The sequence below is a fragment of the Zootoca vivipara genome, chromosome 9 (genome assembly GCF_963506605.1).
Source record: "Zootoca vivipara chromosome 9, rZooViv1.1, whole genome shotgun sequence".
NCBI lineage: Eukaryota > Metazoa > Chordata > Lepidosauria > Squamata > Lacertidae > Zootoca > Zootoca vivipara.
Genome location: NC_083284.1, coordinates 21,660,067 through 21,683,095, shown reverse-complemented (window position 1 = coordinate 21,683,095; position 23,029 = coordinate 21,660,067). Strand labels below are relative to the sequence as shown.

Genomic DNA, 23,029 nt, shown 5'->3' with positions numbered 1-23,029 from the left:
CCTCCCAAATTTTCAAAGGATGGTGATAGTAAAAGCAAGTCTCAACACTACCACCCCCCTTGGACAGCTGTTTTTGTGAGAGTCCCACCTTCTCTTTGTATTCCCCGCCTCTTCTCCAAACAGATATTCTGCAAGAGAAGTTGGCTGGAATCAGTCGTGAGGGAAGGAACTGCAAGAGCCTGAATTCTTGAGGAATGCTGGAAAAGGGCCAGGATGGATTTTATCTGCTCCAGAAGTCAAAAGGGGAGTCAAACCATTTTGCTTCTGTTTCTAAATGAGAAACACCTACAATAAATCACTGGAATGCATCCTCATTTTGGAACTTCTACTTTCCATTCTTGCATCATCTCAGGAGTAGAATATGACATTTATCACACAGGAAGAATTGTTAAAAACAACAGTGCACATGTTTACTTGGAAATCTCACTGAATTCAGTAGGATTTGCTCTAAGCTAAGCACGCACAGAACTGGAGACTAAAGAGAGGACCCCCCCCCTCCTAGGACACTTTCAGGAACTTGAAGGGAATTTCTTATGCAAAATTGTCCTCTATCATGTTACAGAAGCTCATGCTAAAGAGGGGATTGGTGTCCCAGACTTACTTGTCACCATTTTCATCCTGGGCAGCTGTAAGGTGGCGCTGAACAGCCAGTAGCATCTTCACATCTCCAGTTACTGCATAGTCAAAAAGGGCATTTGCATGACGCTTAGCTAACTCCATGGCCTTCTCCAAAAACAAACCATCTATTGGGGGCAAAAAGCACACAAAATGTATCAGGGCACCAATCAGGCATAGTTTAGTCACAACCACTGACCAGAACTTTGCTGCTAGAGAACACAGAAGTTTCGATTCCAAGCAATTCAGTTCCAAGACAGCCTTAGAGCTATCTCATGAACGGCAAGATTCCAGGATTCCCTCCCTGCTAGGAATTCCTCTTGAGCTCAGATTTTAATCTGAGCAGGAGAAGAATGATGGGGAGCTTCAGGAGTAGCTCTACTCTCGCACTAGTTCCAAAACAGATCAAACATGGCCACTTTTGAAGTACGTAAGAGTTCAAGCCTGACCCAAATTTCTCCTTCCTAGTTTAGAACAAAATCAAAAGTTGTCTGCCAGTTACTGTGTACCTTGTAAACAAATGTCTGCATCATAACATGGTAAGGCATCTTCTTCAACTTCTTTGGGAGTTGTGCTAGTTCTGGTTTTGCTTTTCTCATCCTCCTCCACTTTTTCCTTGAATTTCACACTGCGTTTTTTGTTGCAGCACATTTCACCATCGTTTTTTGGCATGCCACCTGACAGTCCTTAAAAGAGAAGTATTTAGTATTTAGCTTACTCTTCCCATACCAGTTAAGTAAAACAAAACAAAATTAAAACAAAAAAGCTTAATAATAATAATAATAATAATAATAATAATAATAATAAATGACAGAATTCAGCATCAGAATATGTATTTATAAACAGCTTCAACCTGCCCAGGCTTAAAATTGGGAACAAACTCATGTACAAGCAAAAGGCATCTGATAATATTTCCCAACTCTTGAAAATTCACACACTGGCAATTTATTAATATGTGAAACACTTTGTGTCCACCCACTCTCATGTAATGAACTCTAATACATGTTGTTGCAATCTTTGCACATTCTTCCTGTCTCTTCTGTCTGTCTCCATTCCATCCCTTCTTGGTTTCCGTTGTCTATATTTTTAGATTTGAAGCCACTTGTGGTAGAGACCTATCAAACCAGTTCTTTCTAAAGGGCAATGTAGATGGATGCAACTAAATAGTAGTAGTAGTAGTAGTACTACTAGTAGTAATAAAATATATAAAACCAATCATATGAGAAATCCAGTTTATGTTTCTTAAGTACTACATAGCAGTGATACGTATTTTGTTGATATTAAAGCATGCATTAAATTAAATTAATTGAATTCAACATATTTTTTAAAATAAAACCCCCCCACACTATTTGATGCTTACCATGCTTCATTCCTGCACCAGTCTTGTTTGTGCTGGAATGGAAGTGCATTGAATGCCCATAACCAGAAAACCCATAGGATGGGTATCCATACCCTAAAAACAGTAAGAACACACACACACACACACACACACACACACACACACACACACAGAGAGAGAGAGAGAGAGAGAGAGAGAGAGAGAGAGAGAGAGAGAGATCAGTCATTAATTGAAGCTTCCCAGATAAATACACAAAAAGTATTCACTAGCAAACAACCAATAAAATGCCAAGTTTTAAATAGGCAGCTTGGAAGGTCTTCTTACATGCATCTCTTTCCATTCCATGGATGAAAAGGTAGGATATAAATAACAGTATTTTTATCTCAAAAAAACAAAAAAACCCAAAAAACTGAGCAGCTCCATTAAATTTTTTCTCAACTCTTTTCTCAAGGCAGCTAACACATGTTTAGATGCCTAGAAAATGCCCCTTCGATGTATTTTATAATAATATACAGTGCAAGCATACAATGCTTGCAACTAACCACATGTGCTTGTAATGCAATTGTAAGAATGGGAGCCAATCTCTTCTCTTAGGAATTGGCCATACTAGCAATCACGTGAGGAATATACTTCCATCAAAAGATATTTAAAAAAATCCACCCCACTTATCTGGGAGCAGCAGACAATACTGGAACCCCCATTAGCAAGCATGGCTTTATACTGTGGATAAATTTAGTGTCCCAATTTAGGGCTTAACCATCCTCTACAAGGAGAAAGCTTGGCACTTGGGGAAACTGGTGGTGAGAGCAGGAGCTTTTTTCCCCTTTCCTAATCCTGATATTGGCCTGGATTAGAAAAGGATCATACAGGGATCAAGGAACATAAGGGAGAGAGCACCATGTGTTTCTGTATGAGAAGGAGATACACAGTACCCACCAAGAATCCTTGCAGCGTATAAAGTCACCTGCCTTATACAACTCATAATGATGGGCATTTCACTAGTCAAGGAGAACATCTCAAAAATGTGCATCTCATTGGTCACTTCAGTTGTCAATTGTTTTTACCTGATCCGGCACCACCTCCAACACCTCCACCTCCTCCTCCTCCTCCATACATTCCACCACCTCCCGCACCGGCACCGCTTCCGCCGTAACCATCTGAGAAGTTAGGCATGAGCTTCTGTCGTTTTCTTTGGACTTCTTCTTTATCTGCATTTTTTTTTAGCAAGAGGGGGGGCAAGAGAGATTTAACCAAACAAATTAAGGTGTGTCCACTTTTGTTTTCAAGGCAATAGACTCCTAACAGGTTAACAAATAGGAAACAAAATCTCCTACTGCAAACTACTGAGTGGAGTTGCAGTATTCAGGGAAGTGCGAATTTCAAAAGATGGTTGTCTTTCAGTTTGCGTCTTGTTTCAGAAAGTGTGAATCAGGTATCTTTAAATGCAGGCTGAATCCAAGTTCTCCCCCATCCCTAACTCAGACACAACCTATAATACAGGTGTGGAGGACCTGCAGCTTTCCAGGTATTGTTGGACTACAAGTCCCATCAGCTCCAGTGTGTATGGCCAATGGTTGGGGAAAATGGGATTTATAGTCTGGCATCTTCTGAAAGGCCACAGATTCCTCATCCTTGCTGTAATACAAATGGAACAGTGGCTTGATACCAAGTGAACAATAACCATTTGAGGAAAATAATTTGGTTTGAAATGGCACCTCTTCCTTTGCCTGTGACTGGCGCCTTCTTACAGCCTCCAATAAAGGATTGAATGCCTAAGTCAGGGGAAAGAACCACGGCAGAGAAGCTCTGCTGTGAAAAAGCATGCATGCAAGATTCGAGATGACTACAGTCCAAATCAGAAGCCCTAATGCAACAGCAACAGCAACAACAGCAGCAGCAACAACAACAGCAACAATTTTTATTTGTATCCCATTAGCTTAGCTAATTATAAGGCATTAGGTAATCCACGTTAGGTTTGTGGAATTTTTTTTTAGCTAGAAGCAAGTAAAACTGCTGAAACAGAATGTGATACACAATCCAATTTATTGTACTATTCCTCCTGCAGCTTTTACCAATGATTACTGGGTGGTATTCAGCTAAATAAATGTGTGAGCAGAACTACTACTAGCCCCGATGGGGTGGAACGCTCTCTCTCAGGAGACTAGGGGCCAGCGGAAGTTGTCATCTTTTCATAGGGCCTGCAAGACAGAGCTGTTCCGCTTGGACTTTGGACTGACTCAGTCTGACCCCAGTGTTACCCTCCCCTAAGGTTTTATCCTACAGATATTTAAATGAGGTCCCACTTGTAGATTCCCATTTTAAAATTGAATTTTAACATTGTATTTAATCTATATTTTAATTGAATTGTTTCTTTTATGCTAGTTTTGATATTTTTGTTGTTAGCCGCCCTGAGCCCGGTCTTGACTGGGAAGGGTGGGGTATAAATAAAATTATTATTATTATTACTACTACTACTTCAATTTGCTCCCTCTCCCCACCTCCACAAATCTGCTCCAGAGGGCCAGGGGAAGGGAGGGGGAAGGCCCCCACAGCACAAGGTGCTGCTCCTTACCATTGTGTTGCATTAATCTTAACCTAAGGGCCAAACTACATGTGTTCTCAATTGCATAGTTCTGCCAGGGAGTGCAATTTTCCTGCTTACAAATTGCTAGCGAGGGGTCCAGATCAAGACACTACCACTGAAGACAGGAAGGCACTTTCATTCTTTGAACCACATTGCAGACATAGTCCGCTCTACCCCCACCCACAAATGTCTACAATTTGCATTGCAAAGAACAGAGAGGGAGAGAAACTTTCACTCATTTCAGTGGGATTTCTCTCTTTTTGCAATGTAAATTGCATGTACAATTATTTATTACTTCTCCTACCCTTAAAAGGTAAAGGGACCCCTGACCATTAGGTCCAGTTGTGACCGACTCTGGGGTTGTGACGCTTATCCCACAATATTGGCCAAGGGAGCCAGCGTACAGCTTCCAGGTCATGTGGCCAGCATGACAAAGCCGCTTCTGGTGAACCAGAGCAGCACACAGAAACGCCGTTTACCTTCCTGCTGTAGTAGTACCTATTTATCTACTTGCTCTTTGATGTGCTTTCAAACTGCTAAGTTGGCAGGAGCTGGGACCGAGCAACGGGAGCTCACCCCGTCGTGGGGATTCGAACCACTGACCTTCTGATTGGTAAGCCCTAGGCTCTGTGGTTTAACCCACAGCGCCACCCGTGTCCCTATCCTACCCTTAGGAAGGGGCAATATGTTAGTGGGAAAGCACATGTTTTTGTCCACAGAATGCCCCAGATCTGATTCCTGGCATCCTTAATCAAGGATCAGGTAGCAGTGGATGCAAATAACCACCCCCTGAAGCATCACTGCCAGTCAGAGCAGACAGTATGGGGCCAGATGCACAAACAGTATGCGGCAAATTCCTAGGCTTATTTACTAGAAGTATGAGAGCAGAAGTGATAACTATTTGCTTGCAGTTATTTTTTCTCTCAAAGTGGTACTTCCTTAAAGGAATCTCCATGCATTTTCAGTGACTTGCACACAAAACCACAACTACTGAGTTTACACAAAGTATTTGTATATACTCCAAATGCACAAAACACAATACACAAAAGCAAGAATTCCACAAAATGAATACATATTTCTGCCCTCGGACAATTTCCAACCAGCATAGTAATGGAACTGTTAAATTAAAAGAATACCACATGGATATTTATAGTGGAATGAAGGAAAGACATGCCCTGCCTTAGAGTAGATCATTGTCATCTGGGCATTTCCCCTGAAAATAATCAGCTAGTCCCAGGATAGATCTGGAGGTGTCAAGGGAGTTTTTGAAAGTTTCTTTAAAGTTTTAGCATGCACCACGAAATCCAAAAAAAGAAGTGCACAGAGTTCATCAATTAAACCTGGAAATTACCTGATAACACATCACTTCCTGCTAGTTATGATAATGTCATCAACTACAACCTTGTTCTTCCCTCATCTGTCTGCCTCATCTACATGCAAATGCTTTTCATGTGCCAAAGTTTTCAAGGCTTTTAAAGCTTATAGCATGTTTGACACATTTCAAACACAGGTGTTGTCCTCAGATCAACCTGGCATGTCAGTGTTAGAAAGATCTAATTGATATTTTAGGTATGGAAATACTTTTACTTCCTTTCATACATTTAAAAGTAAGCCAGATGGAAGTTTTCTGCTTTTGGCATCACATATAGGTGGAAATGCAATACTAATGCTAATCTAATGGTACATTTGACTGATATACAGTAGTCATTTACGCACTAGGAGCTCTTATAAGTACAACTTGAAGGATCCACTATCAGGCCATGAGAAGCACATTAAAATGAACAATATAAAACTATGTATTCAAACAATTTATATATGTGGTTCTACCACAGTACTCAAGGTAGCTTATATTAACCACTAAAAACAATTTACATAAATTAAAATCTAACAGATTAAATGGAGCAAACAAGAACCAGCCTCCTTTTTAGACATTTTTTAAAAAAACCTTCCACCACGGCCAATTGGAACAATTAAACAAAAAGAGCAAAGCATCAACTTTGCAATACATGAATGAAGCCTGAATAAAACCTTTTAACTTATGGTAGAAGACCATCAATGAGGAGCCTAAACATATCTTTTGGGGGAGTGCTGCCCATAAAAGGTTGGTTGCACCCTCTAAAAAGGCCCTTTCAGCCATCCTATGTGTCAGAGCTCAGAGGAATGAGAAGAGTAGCTCCAGCAGATCAGAACATCCATGCAGCTTCATATGGGAGAAAGTGGTCCTTCAGATGTTCTCATCCTAAGCATTTAGGGCTCTCTACAGGTCATAACCAGCTCTTTGAATTGTGAATTGTGCCTGTTAACTGACTGGTAGCCAGTGAATGGAAGGAAAACCAGAATGGAATACAACCCTAAGGCTCAAAACGGTTCCCCATTCCTGCTGTAGACTGATCTGGCCTACCCAGGGTAAACATTGGATCATCTTGGACAGGAAGTACCACTTCCTGGTTTGTCTTTGGTCAATTATACTTTGCCCCTGGCCACTAAGCTTCATCCCTTGGCACCTGGTTCCATTTCACCTCACAGCCAGCCCCTGACACATTATTAAAAAATATGCTTTCCAGAATCCACTGGTCACAATGCAGGAATATTCCTTTCATTACAGAGGGTCAATGGGCTTGAAAGTAATGTCAGACCATACTAACTGATGGTTGGATTGATTATGTGCAGTGTAATCCGAATGCAGCCATTATTTCTGGACAACATTGTCATCTAGAATCCACAATACTACAGGCAATTTACCTAGGGATGATCACTACACCATGTTTTGAAATATACAAGAATTTCAATAACGGCAAGCTTTCTGAGAAGCTGGATGCTTTCCGACATCAAAAATCCATATAAGCTTAATAATTTACCTTTGATTTCAGGATAGTATAAAAAAGGCTTTGGTTCACTCGTCTCTAGATCCGATTTTCGTCGTAACTGGACAAAAACAGATGCAGGTTTCGTGATATTGACATCTCGGTACTTCGGGGTTTTGAATACTATGGCAAACTGTAAGTGAACATTGAATAGGTGGTCAGGGACAGTTTATACAATTTGTCAGCCTGGCCTTTTTTCCAAGAGCAACGTCTGTGTACACAGCATCTATTATTTCTGTGGAGCAATCGGAGACTTCCTCCTTACTCTTATTGTGGCCATAGTTCTGATTGGTAGCTCCCAAATTGTTCACAGACATAAGGGCATAGGTAGGCAAACTAAGGCCCGGGGGCCAGATCCAGATCCGACCCAATCGCCTTCTAAATCTGGCCCGTGGACAGTCCGGGAATCAGAGTGTTTTTACATGTGTAGAATGTGCCCTTTTATTTAAAATGCCTCTCTGGATTATTTGTGGGGCATAGGAATTCGTTCCATTCTTAACCTATCCATTCTTAAGGAACCTATCCATTCTTAAGGAAATCAGCCCTGAGTGCTCACTGGAAGGACAGATCGTGAAGCTGAGGCTCCAATACTTTGGCCACCTCATGAAAAGAGAAGACTCCCTGGAAAAGACCCAGATGTTGGGAAAGATTGAGGGCACTAGGAGAAGGGGACGACAGAGGACGAGATGGTTGGACAGTGTTCTCGAAGCTACGAACATGAGTTTGACCAAACTGCGGGAGGCAGTGCAAGACAGGAGTGCCTGGCGTGCTATGGTCCATGGGGTCACGAAGAGTCGGACACAACTGAACGACTAAACAACAACAAGGATTTCGTTCATCCCCCCCCCCAAGAAAATCTAGTCTGGCTCCCCACAAGGTCTGAGGGACAGTGGACCTGCCCCCTGCTGAAAAAGTTTGCCGACCCCTGCATAAGGGAGGGAGGGGAGCCTCAAAGCAGATGCCAAAAAAATTTCTTGCCTAAGGATAGCCATTTCGCCAAGCCCATTTCAAGTCAACAGAACAGTGAAATTGATCATATCTGATCACAAAACAGGTTTACAAAAGTTACTACTAATGCATCTTGACAATGTTGGCATACCTGTCTGTGCACATCAGTAGGCGAAAAGTCTCCAAACCCTTCCCAGACACCACCATTTTCATCTTCTTCATAAAAACGGATCTGAATATCATCTGTATCGCAGACACAAGTTAATAACTGGTTAAGATATAGCACTGGTCCAGAATGGGGACAGTAAGGGTTTTCTTAGGCAAGATTCATGGAGCATATTACTACAATCTAATCCACTTTCACTAGCCCTTTGTCGGTTTCTATACCCTGGTGCTGGTTTTTTACTTTTAAATCCTAAAATGGTCTAGAGCCATTTAAGGATCACCTCATCTCATACAGACCTGCCTATGTGGCTCAGGTCATCTCCCGAGGCCTTGCTCTACAAGGCCACCCCAAACCCGTCCAACTGATATGTGGTGGGTTTGGTGGCAACATGAGACAGGACTTTCTCAGCAAAGGTGCTTTACTAACTTGCCTGATCCCTTCATTCATGTGGGAGGTTAAAGCTCTTCTCCTTCAGAGGGCTTTGAAGATAGCAAAAAATTAGATCCTACTATGCTCTATGAAACTGGACCATTTGGATCAACCGGAACACCATTTTATTAAAATTCACTTCCAAGTACAGCTAAACCAGAGTGGCATGCAAGACAAAATGAAACCCCTTCAGGCCAATTCATCCTAGGCTGCAGATTCGGATTGTCGGGTAGGGGGTGAAATGGGACATAGGAATAAAAGTTCCTCCTTGGCTGTCGTCAGCCTTCAGCACTCTAGCACCCTTCAAATGTACAACATTTGGAATCTATTATCTATAAGTTGTAGGTGCTGTACATCATAGAAGAAATACAGCAGGTTGTTGGTACCTGTGGCTCTCCAAATGTTGTTTGGACTCCAGCTCCCATCAGCCTCAGCTAATAGTCAGTGATGGTGGGAGTTGTAATCCAATCACAACCAGATAGCCATAGGTTCCCAAGCCCTGGAATACAAACTTGCGGACGAGCTCAGGAATCCCTACAGGACTGGAGGTATCATCTCCAGACTGCAATTTTACCAAAAAAGGGACTGTATTTTCCATCTTTTGGTGTTGTCCAAAGAGGTTTGCTCCTTTCTAAATCAAGGGGTCAGTAGATGGGTGTTTATCTCCCATTCTTTAATCTGGAAGCTTTTACTGTGAAAAACCCTACTAACTTTCTCTTTATACATTTCAATTCTCAAGGACTGAGAGATTTCAACAAATGATGTCATAAGGGAAAACTATGTTCATGTTAAGGGAAAACCCCATTTTGGGGTTTCCATTTAGTCAGACTTCAAGAAAACAAAAAAAAGCAGCTTTTAACACACACATTTTTCACTTCCCTTCCTTGGATTAGAAATGACTTTCTGAGACTTCAGAAAAGTTACTCATAAAATGTCAAAACAAGGGAGTAAACTGTCCCTCCTGTGGACATTTACTGCAATTTGGAATAGCAGGAAATAGGCTTGAATGTTTTTTAATGGAATTTTTAGGTTATCTTTCTGCCAAATTACACTCAAGGCATATTTACACTTTTTTATTATGTATAACATAATTACATATTGCAATTTAATAAAACTCCGTAATAATAATAAAAAACACTGAAGACATTCTAAAAACTGAACAAAATCCCACACCAATACACCAGTCAAAATTTAAAAATATTTCAGTTTCAGGGCATCCATTTTAAATTGATATAGAAACATCAAGTAAAAGCGCAACAACCATGTGAAGTTTCGACATTTCTGTCACACAGGCACCAGTCTGCTTCTCTGACTATGAATAGTGCCACAGAACCATGGTATAAAACACTGAGCTCTAAGATTTTTCCATTTTCTTTATCTCAGAAACAATGATTGTTTAAATATTGTCAATACAGTAGTACCTCGGGTTACGAACACGATCCGTTCCGGATCGCGGTTCGTAACCCGAAAAGGTCGCAAACCGAGCGCCGCTTCTGCGCATGCGCATAGCGTGTTTTTCGCGATTTTAGCGCTTTGCGCAAAGCATGCACACTGCTTCTGCGCATGCGCGGGACGCGCACACGCCGAAAACACTTCCAGGTTTACGGAGTTCGTAACCCGAAGTGTTCGCAACCCGAGCGGGTCGTAAACCAAGGTACGACTGTAGGTCAACCTTGCATATGCCCAGTATAAGGGCCATTGCTTTATTACTGCAATTTAACAGATGACACCCCCCCCCAACCCAGCCTGGCACTTTCTTACAAAATAAAACATGGTCTTGGCAAAGGCTGTTTGACCTATTTGTTCCTTTTTTAATCCCACCCACCCTCCAAGGAGCTCAGGGTGCTAGGAATAGTCCTTCCACCCCTATTTTATCCACATTATAAGCACCCAAGTCAGGCCAGGCTGGCAAATAGTAACTGACCTAGATGCACTCAATAAATTTCATGGCTGAAATGAGGTCTGAGTCTCTCCAGTTACATGTCACATCCACACCATGCCTTTCAAGTATGCTTTTAAAAAATCAATCCTTCTTTTCAGAAAATTATGGGAATTCTAACTCTGTAAGGGGAATAAGGGCTTCTTAACAACTCTCAAAAACACAGAATTCTTTGGGGGAAGCCGTGACCGTTTAAAGTGGTATCATAGTGTTTTAATGTATTACTATTTAATTTATTTAATCAGTATACGAGTTTATCAGTATGAAGATCACAGGGTGGTTCACAACATACACACATGAAATGACAACACAAAATACAGAATAAAACAGAAACAAACCAATAACCCCCCCTCCCATAAACACCTTAAAAAATGTATAGTGTGATTATGGTCATAGTTCAGGGGTTCCCAAACTAAGGCCCGGGGGCCAGATGCGGCCCAATCGCCTTCTAAATCCAGCACTCGGACGGTCCGGGAATCAACATGTTTTTCATGAGTAGAATGTGTGTGTTTTTATTTAAAATGCATCTCTGGCTTATTTGTGGGGCCTGCCTGGTGTTTTTACATGAGTAGAATGTGTCCCTTTATTTAAAATGCATCTCTGGGTTATTTGTGGGGCATAGGAATTCGCTAATTCCCCCCCCCCAAATATAGTCCGGTCCCCCACAAGGCCTGAGGGACAGTGGACCGGCCCCCTGCTGAAAAAGTTTGCTGACCCCTGCCATAGTTTGACACACTTAGAACAGTGGTTGTTATGCAGTCCTAGTGATTATCATAGAATCATGCTCAAATATGATAAAGCATCCTGAGTTCTTACCTTTCTGAACCTTGTCACAAAGAAGGTAAATCTCTTCTCCTCCTGTCACACAGCCTGCTGTCCGATCCATTCGTACAATTTTTAAGTTAGATGCATTGGGGGCTTCTGTTTGGTAAAAACGGGGAGTCTATGAAGTTTACTCCTGCAAGAGCCTCCTCTAGCCATGTTTTATTTTCAAGGTTAAAATGAAATACATCAATACAATATTCATAACTGTACTGAATCGACACTAAAGTTAGTAAGTGGAGGAACATCTGATCCATCTTTTAATATTATAATACGGCCATAGTAAGAGTTATAATACATTGAAGAGTTGGCAAGATTACTTAAAGGCAGGTTACAGTTTACTGAACTGAGTTGAAGAAAGGATAGGGGGGAAATGAAATACAACCACAAAACAGAGACCATCATTGTGATTCATACCATTTCCAAAGGAGAAAGTTGCTACAGGTTCCACATACAAGGCTTTCTTTAGCAGGCCTTACTCCTCCCCCGCCCCCACAAAAAAGTATTGCCAACATCTTTTTTTTGCTTGATAATTAAACAGATATAAAAACAATTCCTTACACACGAGGACTGGAAATTCAGATGTACAGCAGGATGCCAGGCCCCCAGTCTCAGACCACAGGGAATAAGCCATTTTATAGTCAGAGGTGGGGGCTGAAGGTTTCAAGGACAAAGTGGATTCACTAGACTGTGGCTCATAGCAGGTTTGGAAAGTCTGGGGTGGAGGTGGAGGAGAGTTCAGTTTCCTGTTTATACCCAAGAGGTCTCACAACACACTTCTTCAAAGTCTCCAATATATTACCTGCTTTGTCCACAGTGCATTCAGGACTATCAGAGCTGAGATGTGCCCCGTACTTCTTGCCACAGCCAATCTACCACCCAACTATAAGGTTTGCTAAGTGGCACCCAAGCCCTAGCTGAACCATATTCTCAAGCCTTTGCAACATGCCATCCACAAACCCTTGGGAGTTGTTTGGATTATGCCCTGTATGCTTTAGTCTTCAAACATTTTAACTGTGTGGCAAAGAAAACTCCAAAGATCAAAGCTCTTCGAAATGACAGGCATTTTACAGGCAGTTTAGTTGGCAGCATGTCATTAATTTGCAGATCTATAAGTCATAACCTTAGAACTTGACTGACCCCTTTGGGTGCACCAAGGGAGACGCTAAAAGGAACACTAGTTATGCCTCACAAACAAACATGTCCTGAGTTCTCCTTTGCATCGCATGCACAGTGTATACTGTCGTAGAGTGATAGGGAATTATGTTTCTCAGACATTACAGGGTATTTTCTATTCTTAAAAAGACTCAAAGTTTCAGTGAATGTTAAAAGTGATGGGGATCAGCCTCTCTACCCCTACAAGGATAAGCAGTCATAAATCAAAATAAGCACTGGACTGGGATTTGGCCATAGTAGAATGAATGAAGATAGGCAAGAGACTCACTGCTATCATATATAGGATCGGACAAGACGGGTGGAAGTCTTCTTGTAAAGCTGCCAGTGCTGTCAGGAAGGAACGCTGTAAACATGAGCCGTACTACGCTGAGGTCCATTTCCTTTGTCTGTTGAAGAGCTGACTGATGAATGATTTCTCTTTCTCTCTCTGCAGTCAAGGAAGAAAGGAACTGAATTATTGTAGCCTTATGTCTGTAATGGTGGTACCGGCAAAGGTGGGAGTGAGGATGGGAGAAGAGAAGATTCCGCAGGCAAAATAAAGGCTTCATCCAATGTCACCAAATAGTCAACCCAATCATGAAACTGCCGTGTGCGTGTATGTAAAAAATGATGAAGCAAAGATGCTCCTTAACTGCACTTATCTTGGCATTAGAACTACTAGCAAGAAGGCTTAAAGCGGAACCAACCAATTCATGGAATCACCATTAAGGGAAACGAATTTCTTGATGCATGCAGGCGATATGGTGATCACTACATCTAGGCCTATTTTGACATTCTACTAAAGCTTCAATCAGCATTATATGATATTATTTTAATTTCTACACATTATCATAACTGCCATTATTTAGGCATTCCAATAACTGGAAATTTAAATAAACCATACAAGGCAAATTTTGGCAAACTGAAGAAAAGGATGTTCTCTGGTGGAATAAGTTGAAACTTTCCATTAAAGATATTGGTAGCATCCAACATGAAGCTGACTCGGAGCCCAGCAACTTTTGCAAATAAAACTAACTTTATTTATGTTGGGCATTCCCCAATAAATGCACTTGGAATACATTTCTATGTTTAAGGAAGCACATGGGGACTGGCTTCAAACATTATTGCCAGACATCAGAAGAACTGCTACATTGGAATTTTGGTATCAAATGGTCAGGAAAGCAGCACTGCTGGAAAAACCTCAAAATGAAACTATTAAGAGGCCAAGGTAAATCATATACTTTTATTAGAACCTAGTGAAACTTTATCGACTATACCAATAGAAGAGGCACAGGAAGGGCAACTTCCATGGAGTATGAACATTTATGGACTTTGTAGATATTGTTTTTCCTTTGTGCAATCAAATATGAATGTAGCAGACACATTATTGAGAAAAGCATCTCCTTTGCAAAGAGAAGGTCCCAGGTTCAATCTCCGGCATTTCTACAGAGACCTTTGGGAGGGAGGGTAAGGACTATGGGACCACGCGGAACATATCGCTAAGCCCTACCTCTAAATTTTCCCATGCGATGATGGAAATTAGATGGAAATTAAGCTAAAATTAGACAACCTTCTAGTAATTAGTTATGGATGGATGGATAGATGACCTTCAAGACTGTGGGACTTATTAATGCAGAAATGAACTTTGAAAATGTTTTTGTTAGCATACATTGCAGCACAAAGCAGCTTTTGCTTTCCTTTCCCATTGTATTTTATTTCTTCTAAAAACATCACAAGTGGTATCATTCTTCTCCTTTGAGAAATTCAAGTGAGCAGGACTAACTATTTTTAAACTGGGGGATACTTATTTTAAGGAATAGAAAATAAAGAGTTGACAGGCACAGCAAGAAATCATTTCCCGTGTTAAGAGAGATCCTGAACCACAGTCAGTTATCACCCACCTGTTAGCGGTCTCTCCCCTCCACCTTCCACTTGTATATAGCTGAGATCAGGATGTACTAGGAGTCCTGGGTTATACCCTTTTTTACAGGAATCAATCATACGTGCTTCCAGTGTGTCTAAGACTCTCTTCTTTGTAACGTGCAGTATCCCCAGGTTTGGAAATCTACACAGAAGTACAAGACAATTATCTTTTGGCATATATATATATATATGGTAAGAATAATATTGGGGAAAACTGGGTATTGAGACCTGCTTAACCTAAGTCATATATCCCAGTTTCCAGCGGCCCTTTAAAGTACGCTTCACGCAGAGTATACGCAGTCAGAAGTCAACCTGGCTAAGAAAACACCACCAAGAGTGTAGGGAATTATCTCTCTTATATGAAACCTCTTACTAGCTGTACACTTGTAAAAGTATACAGGTGAAAATACAAACGGTTGGGTTTCGTTAACTGAAAAAACAAACTGACTCAAAAGAGACTTTAAACTAAAGATAAATGCTTTTTCTCTTAACAACTTTATCTACCCACATTCCAACCTTCAATCCATTCCAAACCTCCCACAGACTCCCACATAACTCCCATTAAACTACCCAAGAATTAACAGCAAGCTAGCATTATAACTAAGCAACTCTCATACTAAGATTCAACTAAGGAATCTCTTAAACTGAGAGTCTCTCTTATTAAGATTCAACTGGGAATCTCTTAAACTGAGAATCAACTAAGTATTCTCCAACTAAGGTACTGATCTCACAGAAATACAGTTCTCCTAAGAGATACATTCAACTGAGAGAGTGATCTACTAAGAGATTAATCAAACTGAAAGATCTAACTAAGAGAGACAAAAGGCTTTCTGTCAGAGCCTTATATACAAGGAGCAGAGCCCACGCCTGTGAGCAATTAACAGAAATCACCGGCACCTGTTTCTCTTAAACAGACAGTATTTACATTAATACTGTCAAAAAATCCAACATCAAAAAATCCAACATTACCTGCAGTAGGTCTTTGAAATTTTTCACGTAAAAGGGAGTACAGTGCAGTTTTTCATTGCTACTTATATTTTCTGGTCCCTTGGCCCCAGTCAGCGCAGCTTAGGCAATGGAATTAAAATGTTTCTACTGCCTGTGCTCTCTTTGTTTTTGAGAATACCATGACTCAACATGTTAAAGTGGTTTGAGTGTCTAAGACCACAGAGACCTGTATTCAAATCTCCAACTGGTCCTGAAACCCACTTCATGGCTGATCTAAGATGACCTTTGGCCAGTCACACACACACTCTCTCTCTTTCTTTCTCTCTCTGCTTAACCCATGTCAATGGACTATTGTGTGAATAAAATGCAATAAGGAGAACCATATTTGCTGTCTTATGATCTTTGGAGAAAATATAACTGCAAATAAATGGCAAACACAGCTCTGATTAACTCACTCAATACTTTTTTGTAATATGGGAAAGGTTATGAGGGCTTTAGTTTTAACAGCAATAGGACATTAAACAATATGCATCGTTGAACAAATAGCTGAGAATTATATACCCTGAATTTAAGGGGAAGTTCAAGATCTTAAAACAAAACAAAACATTATCACAAATGTAAGCAAACAATATGCCTACATTCCAAATAAAAGTTTTGAGTCCTCAAGGCAAACGTATTATTTCAGTATTTGGATAAAAAAACACATAACAGGTAGCGTGACAAATCTTTTAAGATTCACAGCAAAATCTCAACAGAGCAAATCTGAAGTTTTGAATTCAAGTTGCTGGCAAGTTGGGTCTCAACATCAAAAGCCAAAAACCTTCAAGTGTTAAAAGCAGCATGTCTTGGAATTCTTTCAAAACTGGCATATATGTTCCAAAAAACTTGATTAAAGACATCAAACCAGCAGTTTTTTGAAACTGGATCAAACTCTGCAAACAATATAATGTGTACTTTATCTGAACAATCTCTTTAAAATAGGAAGTGGATTAACGAGGATTTAGCATTCTCATTGCTACATCACACCCACATCAAAACACTGAAAGCACTTTTATACCACTTTAAATAGTCATGGCTTCTCCCAAAGAATCCTGGGAACAGTAGTTGCTTGAGGGTGCTGAGAGTTGTTAGGAGACTCCTCACAGAGCTATAATTCCCTTGGCATCTTGTTTTGGGAAGGGCACATTCCCAAAATATGAACCTAACTTCTTCCCCTATCCCCAGTTCAGACTTAACACTTAAGAATGCTTTGACACTATGTGGACAAGCCTTCTGTTTGCACTCTCCCCACTCCTCTGAAATGGTCTAAATTTTCCTCTCTTGAAAGAAGCCATAGGTTGCCACTATACCCAATTTTGAGAAACTACATCGAAACAGGGTGGTTTGTCCCTAGTCAGAGTGTGCAGAGGTAGAAGAGGGGGAATCTCAGTTGCAATTACAAATACACAGGTGCACTTACCCTACAACCATGTCTTTTGGTCCTGCGTTAACAGTGCATACTCCATTTTCACAGTGCTTCCCCACCAAGCTGTGAGCATGCAGGTGAGCATGCTTTCCATTTGTGACTAACTGCACAATGACTTTTGCAGGCCCAGCATAATTGCAAATCTGTAATAAGCAAAACAAATACTCTCACTACTGAGCCATGATACATTTGTTGTGACTCTGGCATAGGTTGCTTGCAATGCATTCCATAGTGTGGCTGTAGGAGCTATTTTAGGTCTTCAAAAGTGCAAATACGTAATAAGATGCAATTTTAATTTAAAATTTGAATATAATGAAAGAGCATAACTATGGCAGGCATCACACTAAAAACACAAAAAGAACCAATGGCTTGTTCATCTCCCCTCAGCCCTAGAGCAGGTTTTGGATTATCCAATTGAAAACTGTTCCCAAGTAGCACAAAAGTGGGTTAAGAAGTCTTGGTCTGTGTAAGTGACTAAACTTCTAACTTGTCCACAAACTGTTCATTGGACCAGGCAACCAGCTGCAGATGTCAGGCTGCTGGCCACATCAGGCTAACTTCTCCTCTCTATCCTGAACAGAAAATAGTGGAAGTTGGTAATGCCCCACCTCTTGGGTGCCACCTACCCTAGGCTATGGATTAAGTAATGACATCTGAAGAGCAGACATGAAGGATTCAGCCTCATCATAGCCAATGCAGTGCTGTCCAGATGTTACTGTGTTAAGAGTTGCATCTCCAATGTGGCCAAGGACAGGAACTCTCTGGGTTTACTCAGATTTGTTTGCTAATGCATAGATTCCCCTTTGCGCCCATGTGACATGTGAGCAGAGGTGGGTGTCAGGTTTGTAGTTCTGCACTGCACAGGTGCTTCTAACTCAGCCAGTGTTGTGATCCGTGAACACAGAAGTTTGTTTGTTTGGTTCATTTTCCAAAGCTGAAGCTTAGTTGCATGCTCATATCCATTGTTCTAATCTGCTAGACTGTGGCCTGTGTGTTTTCTTGAACACGGATGCATGTCTACATCACTGTTTCCCAAAGTGGGAGATTGGGGGGGGGGCGCTGGAATGATCCAGGGGGATGGTAGCCTCAGGTGCAACTGGGGGACGTTGAATAAAAATAAGGGGAAACGTAAGGAAAGAAAAAATAAAATTTTGAAAAACCATTTGTACATGTTTTATCTGTTCTGTAATCCAGGGCCGTCTTTAGCTGGGGGTGCAAGGGGTGCGGGGTACCCGGGCACCGAATTCTGCGGGGCGCCACGTGCTCCCCGCTGAAGCCGCATAAGATTATGTTACATATTGTATTGAGCTGCTATGTGGCAGCAGGGTCACCAACACCTTTGACACCACTGATCTCGTGCCAGCGGCAGGCAGGCGGCACAAGATCAGTCGTGTCAAAGGTTCTGCGAGTGAAACATTGCAAATTGCGTTTTAATTTCATCACTCACAGTTCAAATTCGTTTAGAGAATTTCTTAAAAGAATAATGCTTATTTTCGCTAATTGTCGTCATTTTCTTTAACTACTTAGTACTTAGGGCTCTACTACACATGCCTTTTTCAGCACGCGATTTTAGTTTTCCATTTCCGAAGAAATGCACCTAGAGCACACACTATGAATTCCGCAAGCTGCATTTTTCTTCATTTCACGATGAATGCTAAGTGTATAAATGAGCAAACAAAAAAGTTTGTTTCTTTTTCTCCCTTCTTTCGTAAACAAGAGATAAGGTGTAAGCATGGTGTCTAACATAATCATAATAAAAGTTAATTTGGGGGCTAAACTAAATTGGGGGGCACTGGGAGGATCTTTGCACCCCGGCGGTGCATATGCTAAAGACGGCCCTGCTGTAATGACACTTATCGCTAGGCTGGGCACTGTTGCAGGATGGCGACAACACCTCCCCCTGGATCCAGCAGTCATGCTGGAGGTGAGGGATTTTCCCAAGCTTGGGTGGACCCTTCTTGGCTTCACCCAGACCCGGGAAATGGGTCTCAGCTTGCCTGCTTATTTGGCCAATGGCATACAGGCTGTGGCGCTGGCCCTGCCCCTTCACTTAAAGAAGATAGATTTCTAGGGGGGGGGGGGCACTGAATAAATTTTTTTTTCCTGAAAAGGGAAAGAATCAAACTGTGTGCTTGTACTATGTAGATTGAATATTGCATGGGACACATCAAACATGCCCCATAGAGACAGGTGGGCTTAGGCTTCACTCCACAAGCCAAGCTCTTATGGTTGTATGGCTTAGACATGCTTGGATGAAGCTGATTATCTGGACCAATTCCAAATCAGTACCAGTACCAGCTCTGGCCACTCTGCTTGATGACTTGCTTTGGGAGGAGGACAGGCAAGTGGCTCTCCTTGATCTCCTTTCATACCATCAACCACGGTATCCTTCTAAAGTGGCCACAGTGATACGGTGATTCTGTTCTGTACCATCCCCCCCCCCAAAGCATTGGTGGCATTTGCTTAGCATGACAGTTGTGCTGTAAAGTCCTGCAGAGATCTATTCCATCCCCATTGCTATTTAACATGTGTTGTAAGCCACTGGTTATGGTCACCAGGGGCTTTGGAGTCTGGAGTCATCCCTTCATATTATCTGAACAACGTGGAGTTGTGTTGGTGCTGAAACAGTGCCTGAGACAGTAATGGGCTGGACAAGGGCCAATGAACTGAATCCTAACAAGATGAAGGAGCTGGCGGCAAGTTGCCTCTCCCTCTCAACTCTGTAATGAAAATATATCTGCTCTGAGCTCCTAGCTGAAGTGATGTCACCTAAAACTATTCTGGGAGCCTGGTGGATAAATAGGACTGCTATTCAGAAATATAACAATAAATGGGGTGGGGGTGTGGTGTGTTGGAAATCTCCAGTTACCCATGGAGTAAAATATATTTTGCCACAAGGTCCATTCTAACAAATCATTTGTTAGAACGATCTGTTAAAACATACTGAAAATTTTTGCCATTCATGAAAAGGAGGCACCTGGAGCTAGGGTAGGCTGACAGAAGGGTAATTGAATGCAAAATATTTCTCTTTCCTTTTGGCTAAACTTGAAATCATGAACAGGCACTAACAAGCCAGTGAAGTAGCCTTGAGGAACTTCCCTATATTTATCTGCCAGCCTCTCCTAACAGGTGTTGCCATAGGAAGATTTATAAAAAGCAAAACATTAAGACAATAATAATAAAAAACTTAAGAAAGGCTGGCAGTGGAATTCTAAACCTGTCTACTCAGAAGCAAAATCCCACCAAGTTCAATGGGACTCTCAGGTAAGCAAATATAGGATCGCAGCTTAAGGAATGAAACTATGACAAAATATGAAATGGGTGAAATGTTAAGAAAGGGGGGACGACACCCCACACCTTACCCTTTCCACAAACACCATGGGAACATTTTTGATGTCATATTTTCAAAATTCATTTAAATAAATATATTTTATTCGCCAGTGAGCTCTAGGTAACACACTAAAGGTCAAAATAGATGTGACATTCATTTGCTGTGCATCAGCTCTGTTTAGATATAAAGCTGGGACCTGCTCCCTTCCCTCTTTGCACTCCACTTGAGCACTTGCCTCTCTAGCCTGGTTCACTTCCCACAATGGAGCCAGACTGGAGAGAAATGTTTCTGCAGCAACAGAGTGCAATAATAAGGAAATGGATGGGGACAGGCCCCAGATCTCATAGTCCCATCCCTTTGTCCTTCAGGGGAGAATGTCCTCTACAAGATAGAACTGAATTGCATCTGGCCCAGTTCTTCATTTTGACACATGGCACTATGAAGCATGGCACTCCCATGCCAATAACAGCTAAAATATGTAGAACAAGAAAATTGGGTGTGCACTCCAAAACAACCTTTGACCTACCACAGAATACATGCTTCAAATCTAGACTTGTCACAAGAGATGTTAAATCCTTGTCTAGCCTCTAACACTGCAGAATGCAAGCAGGGAGTGAGATAACTAAATGTTCCTCCATACCAAAAATTAATAAATAATCCCTGTACATAAAAGACTACTAGTTTTAAGGGAGGCGGGTTCTGGCCTTGCTTTTGCATGGATAAAAGACATTAGGAACAATATTAAATAATGTAGTCGGAAGGGGTGCAGCCCAGACATAGGTTTGCCACCTCAGTGAAAATCAGGCCATAGTCTCAACAGTCAGCCTAGGACTTTGGTCTTTGCAGAATCAAAATGCAACTGGAACAATGCAGTTTAGAAAGAAGTTGACAAGAAAGATTGTAGAGTACTGTTGCAGATATACTTTATTCATGCAAAGTGGGATGTGAGCCTTTAAAGCTGCCTTTTGTATAAAAAAGCCTGCTTGGAATATTATGTCTATTGGCAGGATGGGGAAGGGCTGAAAAAGTCCAGACTGGTCTTTGCTGCTGGGAAAAAAAGGATGTGTGCCAGGAGTTTCCAAGGAGGCATTTTTTTAATTCATGCAGAAAGAAAGTGGTCTTAAGTTTTCAGAGCTGGATTTCGATCAGGCTGCCACTATTGCTTTGGAAACGACATTGCCTACTTGCGCAACATTGCTCAGCACTTGTTCAAACTATAGATTTTTTAAATGAACAGATACTACAAACACCATAAGCATTCATAGTTCTCTCCTTCAAATGAGACTTGCTTTGTAGTTCTACCCTGGAGCTTAACATTGCTTGGGGAGTATGAGGTGACCACAAATCTCTACTTGGCAAAATACAAGCTTGACGCTAAATAATAAATAGCAATTTGCTATCCATTGCTTTGTGCATTCTGACTCCAGCATATATAAATAAAAAATGGCAGCCTTGCATATACAATTCTCCCTTTTATAAAAACAAACCAACTGAATTAGCCCTTTAGACCTTTCACATCAGCAAGTACATACAACTGTAGCACACTTTTCATTTTTCTAATCAAAATCCTTAGGGAACCCCACCCAAGGGTTTGGTTATTTATTTATTTATTTCCTGCATTTGCTGCACCCCACCTTTCCTCCAAGGAGCTCAAGTTGGTGCACATGGTCTTCTCCTCCCCATTTTATCATCAGAAGGTAGGGAAGGCTGAGAGTTAGCGAAGATGAGCTCCTGCTACTACAGTTCTTTTCAAAAAGTGAAATTTGTGAACTAATGTGGAACAAAACCAAACCGCTTGTATAACTGTATAATTGACATTTTATAAATATTCCTTTGCCCACCCTTCCAGTAACAGATTATACTTTTTCAGTCATTTTCACACTGCTTTGGTTGGGAAGTTTCTAGGCAAGACTTTCCTCTTTCTATTGCAACCTCCATTCCTGTTATACCCAAAGCAAGCAGCAGCAGTACATACAATAAAATAAAATAAAATGTGAGTACCATCCTAGCTCTGGTGCCCTCTAGATATTTCGACCACAGGTCATAGAATCATAGAATCATAGAGTTGGAAGAGACCACAAGGGCTATCCAGTCCAATCCCCTGCCAAGCAGGAAACACCATCAAAGCATTCCTGACAGATGGCTGTCAAGCCTCTGCTTAAAGACCTCCAAAGAAGGAGACTCCACCACACTCCTTGGTAGCAAATTCCACTGCCGAACAGCTCTCACTGTCAGGAAGTTCTTCCTAACGTTTAGGTGGAATCTTCTTTCTGGTAGTTTGAATCCATTGTTCCGTGTCCGCTTCTCTGGAGCAGCAGAAAACAACCTTTCACCCTCTTCTATATGACATCCTTTTATATATTTGAACATGGCTATCATATCACCCCTTAACCTTCTCTTCTCCAGGCTAAACATACCCAGCTCCCTAAGTCGTTCCTCATAAGGCATTGTTTCCAGGCCTTTGACCATTTTGGTTGCCCTCAGTATCCTTCTTGAACTGT

General features: G+C 41.4%; 1 protein-coding gene across 1 annotated transcript in view; it reads right to left on the bottom strand.

Moving 5' to 3' along the window:
• NFKB1 (nuclear factor kappa B subunit 1) overlaps window positions 1-23,029 on the bottom strand; it is a 64,518-nt gene that overhangs the window by 18,987 nt on the left and 22,502 nt on the right. Inside the window, exons 6-15 of the mRNA XM_035111669.2 lie at window positions 17,192-17,340; window positions 14,763-14,926; window positions 13,151-13,309; window positions 11,701-11,805; window positions 8,502-8,593; window positions 7,397-7,535; window positions 3,019-3,162; window positions 1,976-2,068; window positions 1,125-1,301; window positions 602-743 (exon numbers count right to left, since the gene is read on the bottom strand). Coding sequence (XP_034967560.2) covers window positions 602-743; window positions 1,125-1,301; window positions 1,976-2,068; window positions 3,019-3,162; window positions 7,397-7,535; window positions 8,502-8,593; window positions 11,701-11,805; window positions 13,151-13,309; window positions 14,763-14,926; window positions 17,192-17,340 — 1,364 coding nt within the window. The remainder of the gene's footprint in view (window positions 1-601; window positions 744-1,124; window positions 1,302-1,975; window positions 2,069-3,018; window positions 3,163-7,396; window positions 7,536-8,501; window positions 8,594-11,700; window positions 11,806-13,150; window positions 13,310-14,762; window positions 14,927-17,191; window positions 17,341-23,029) is intronic.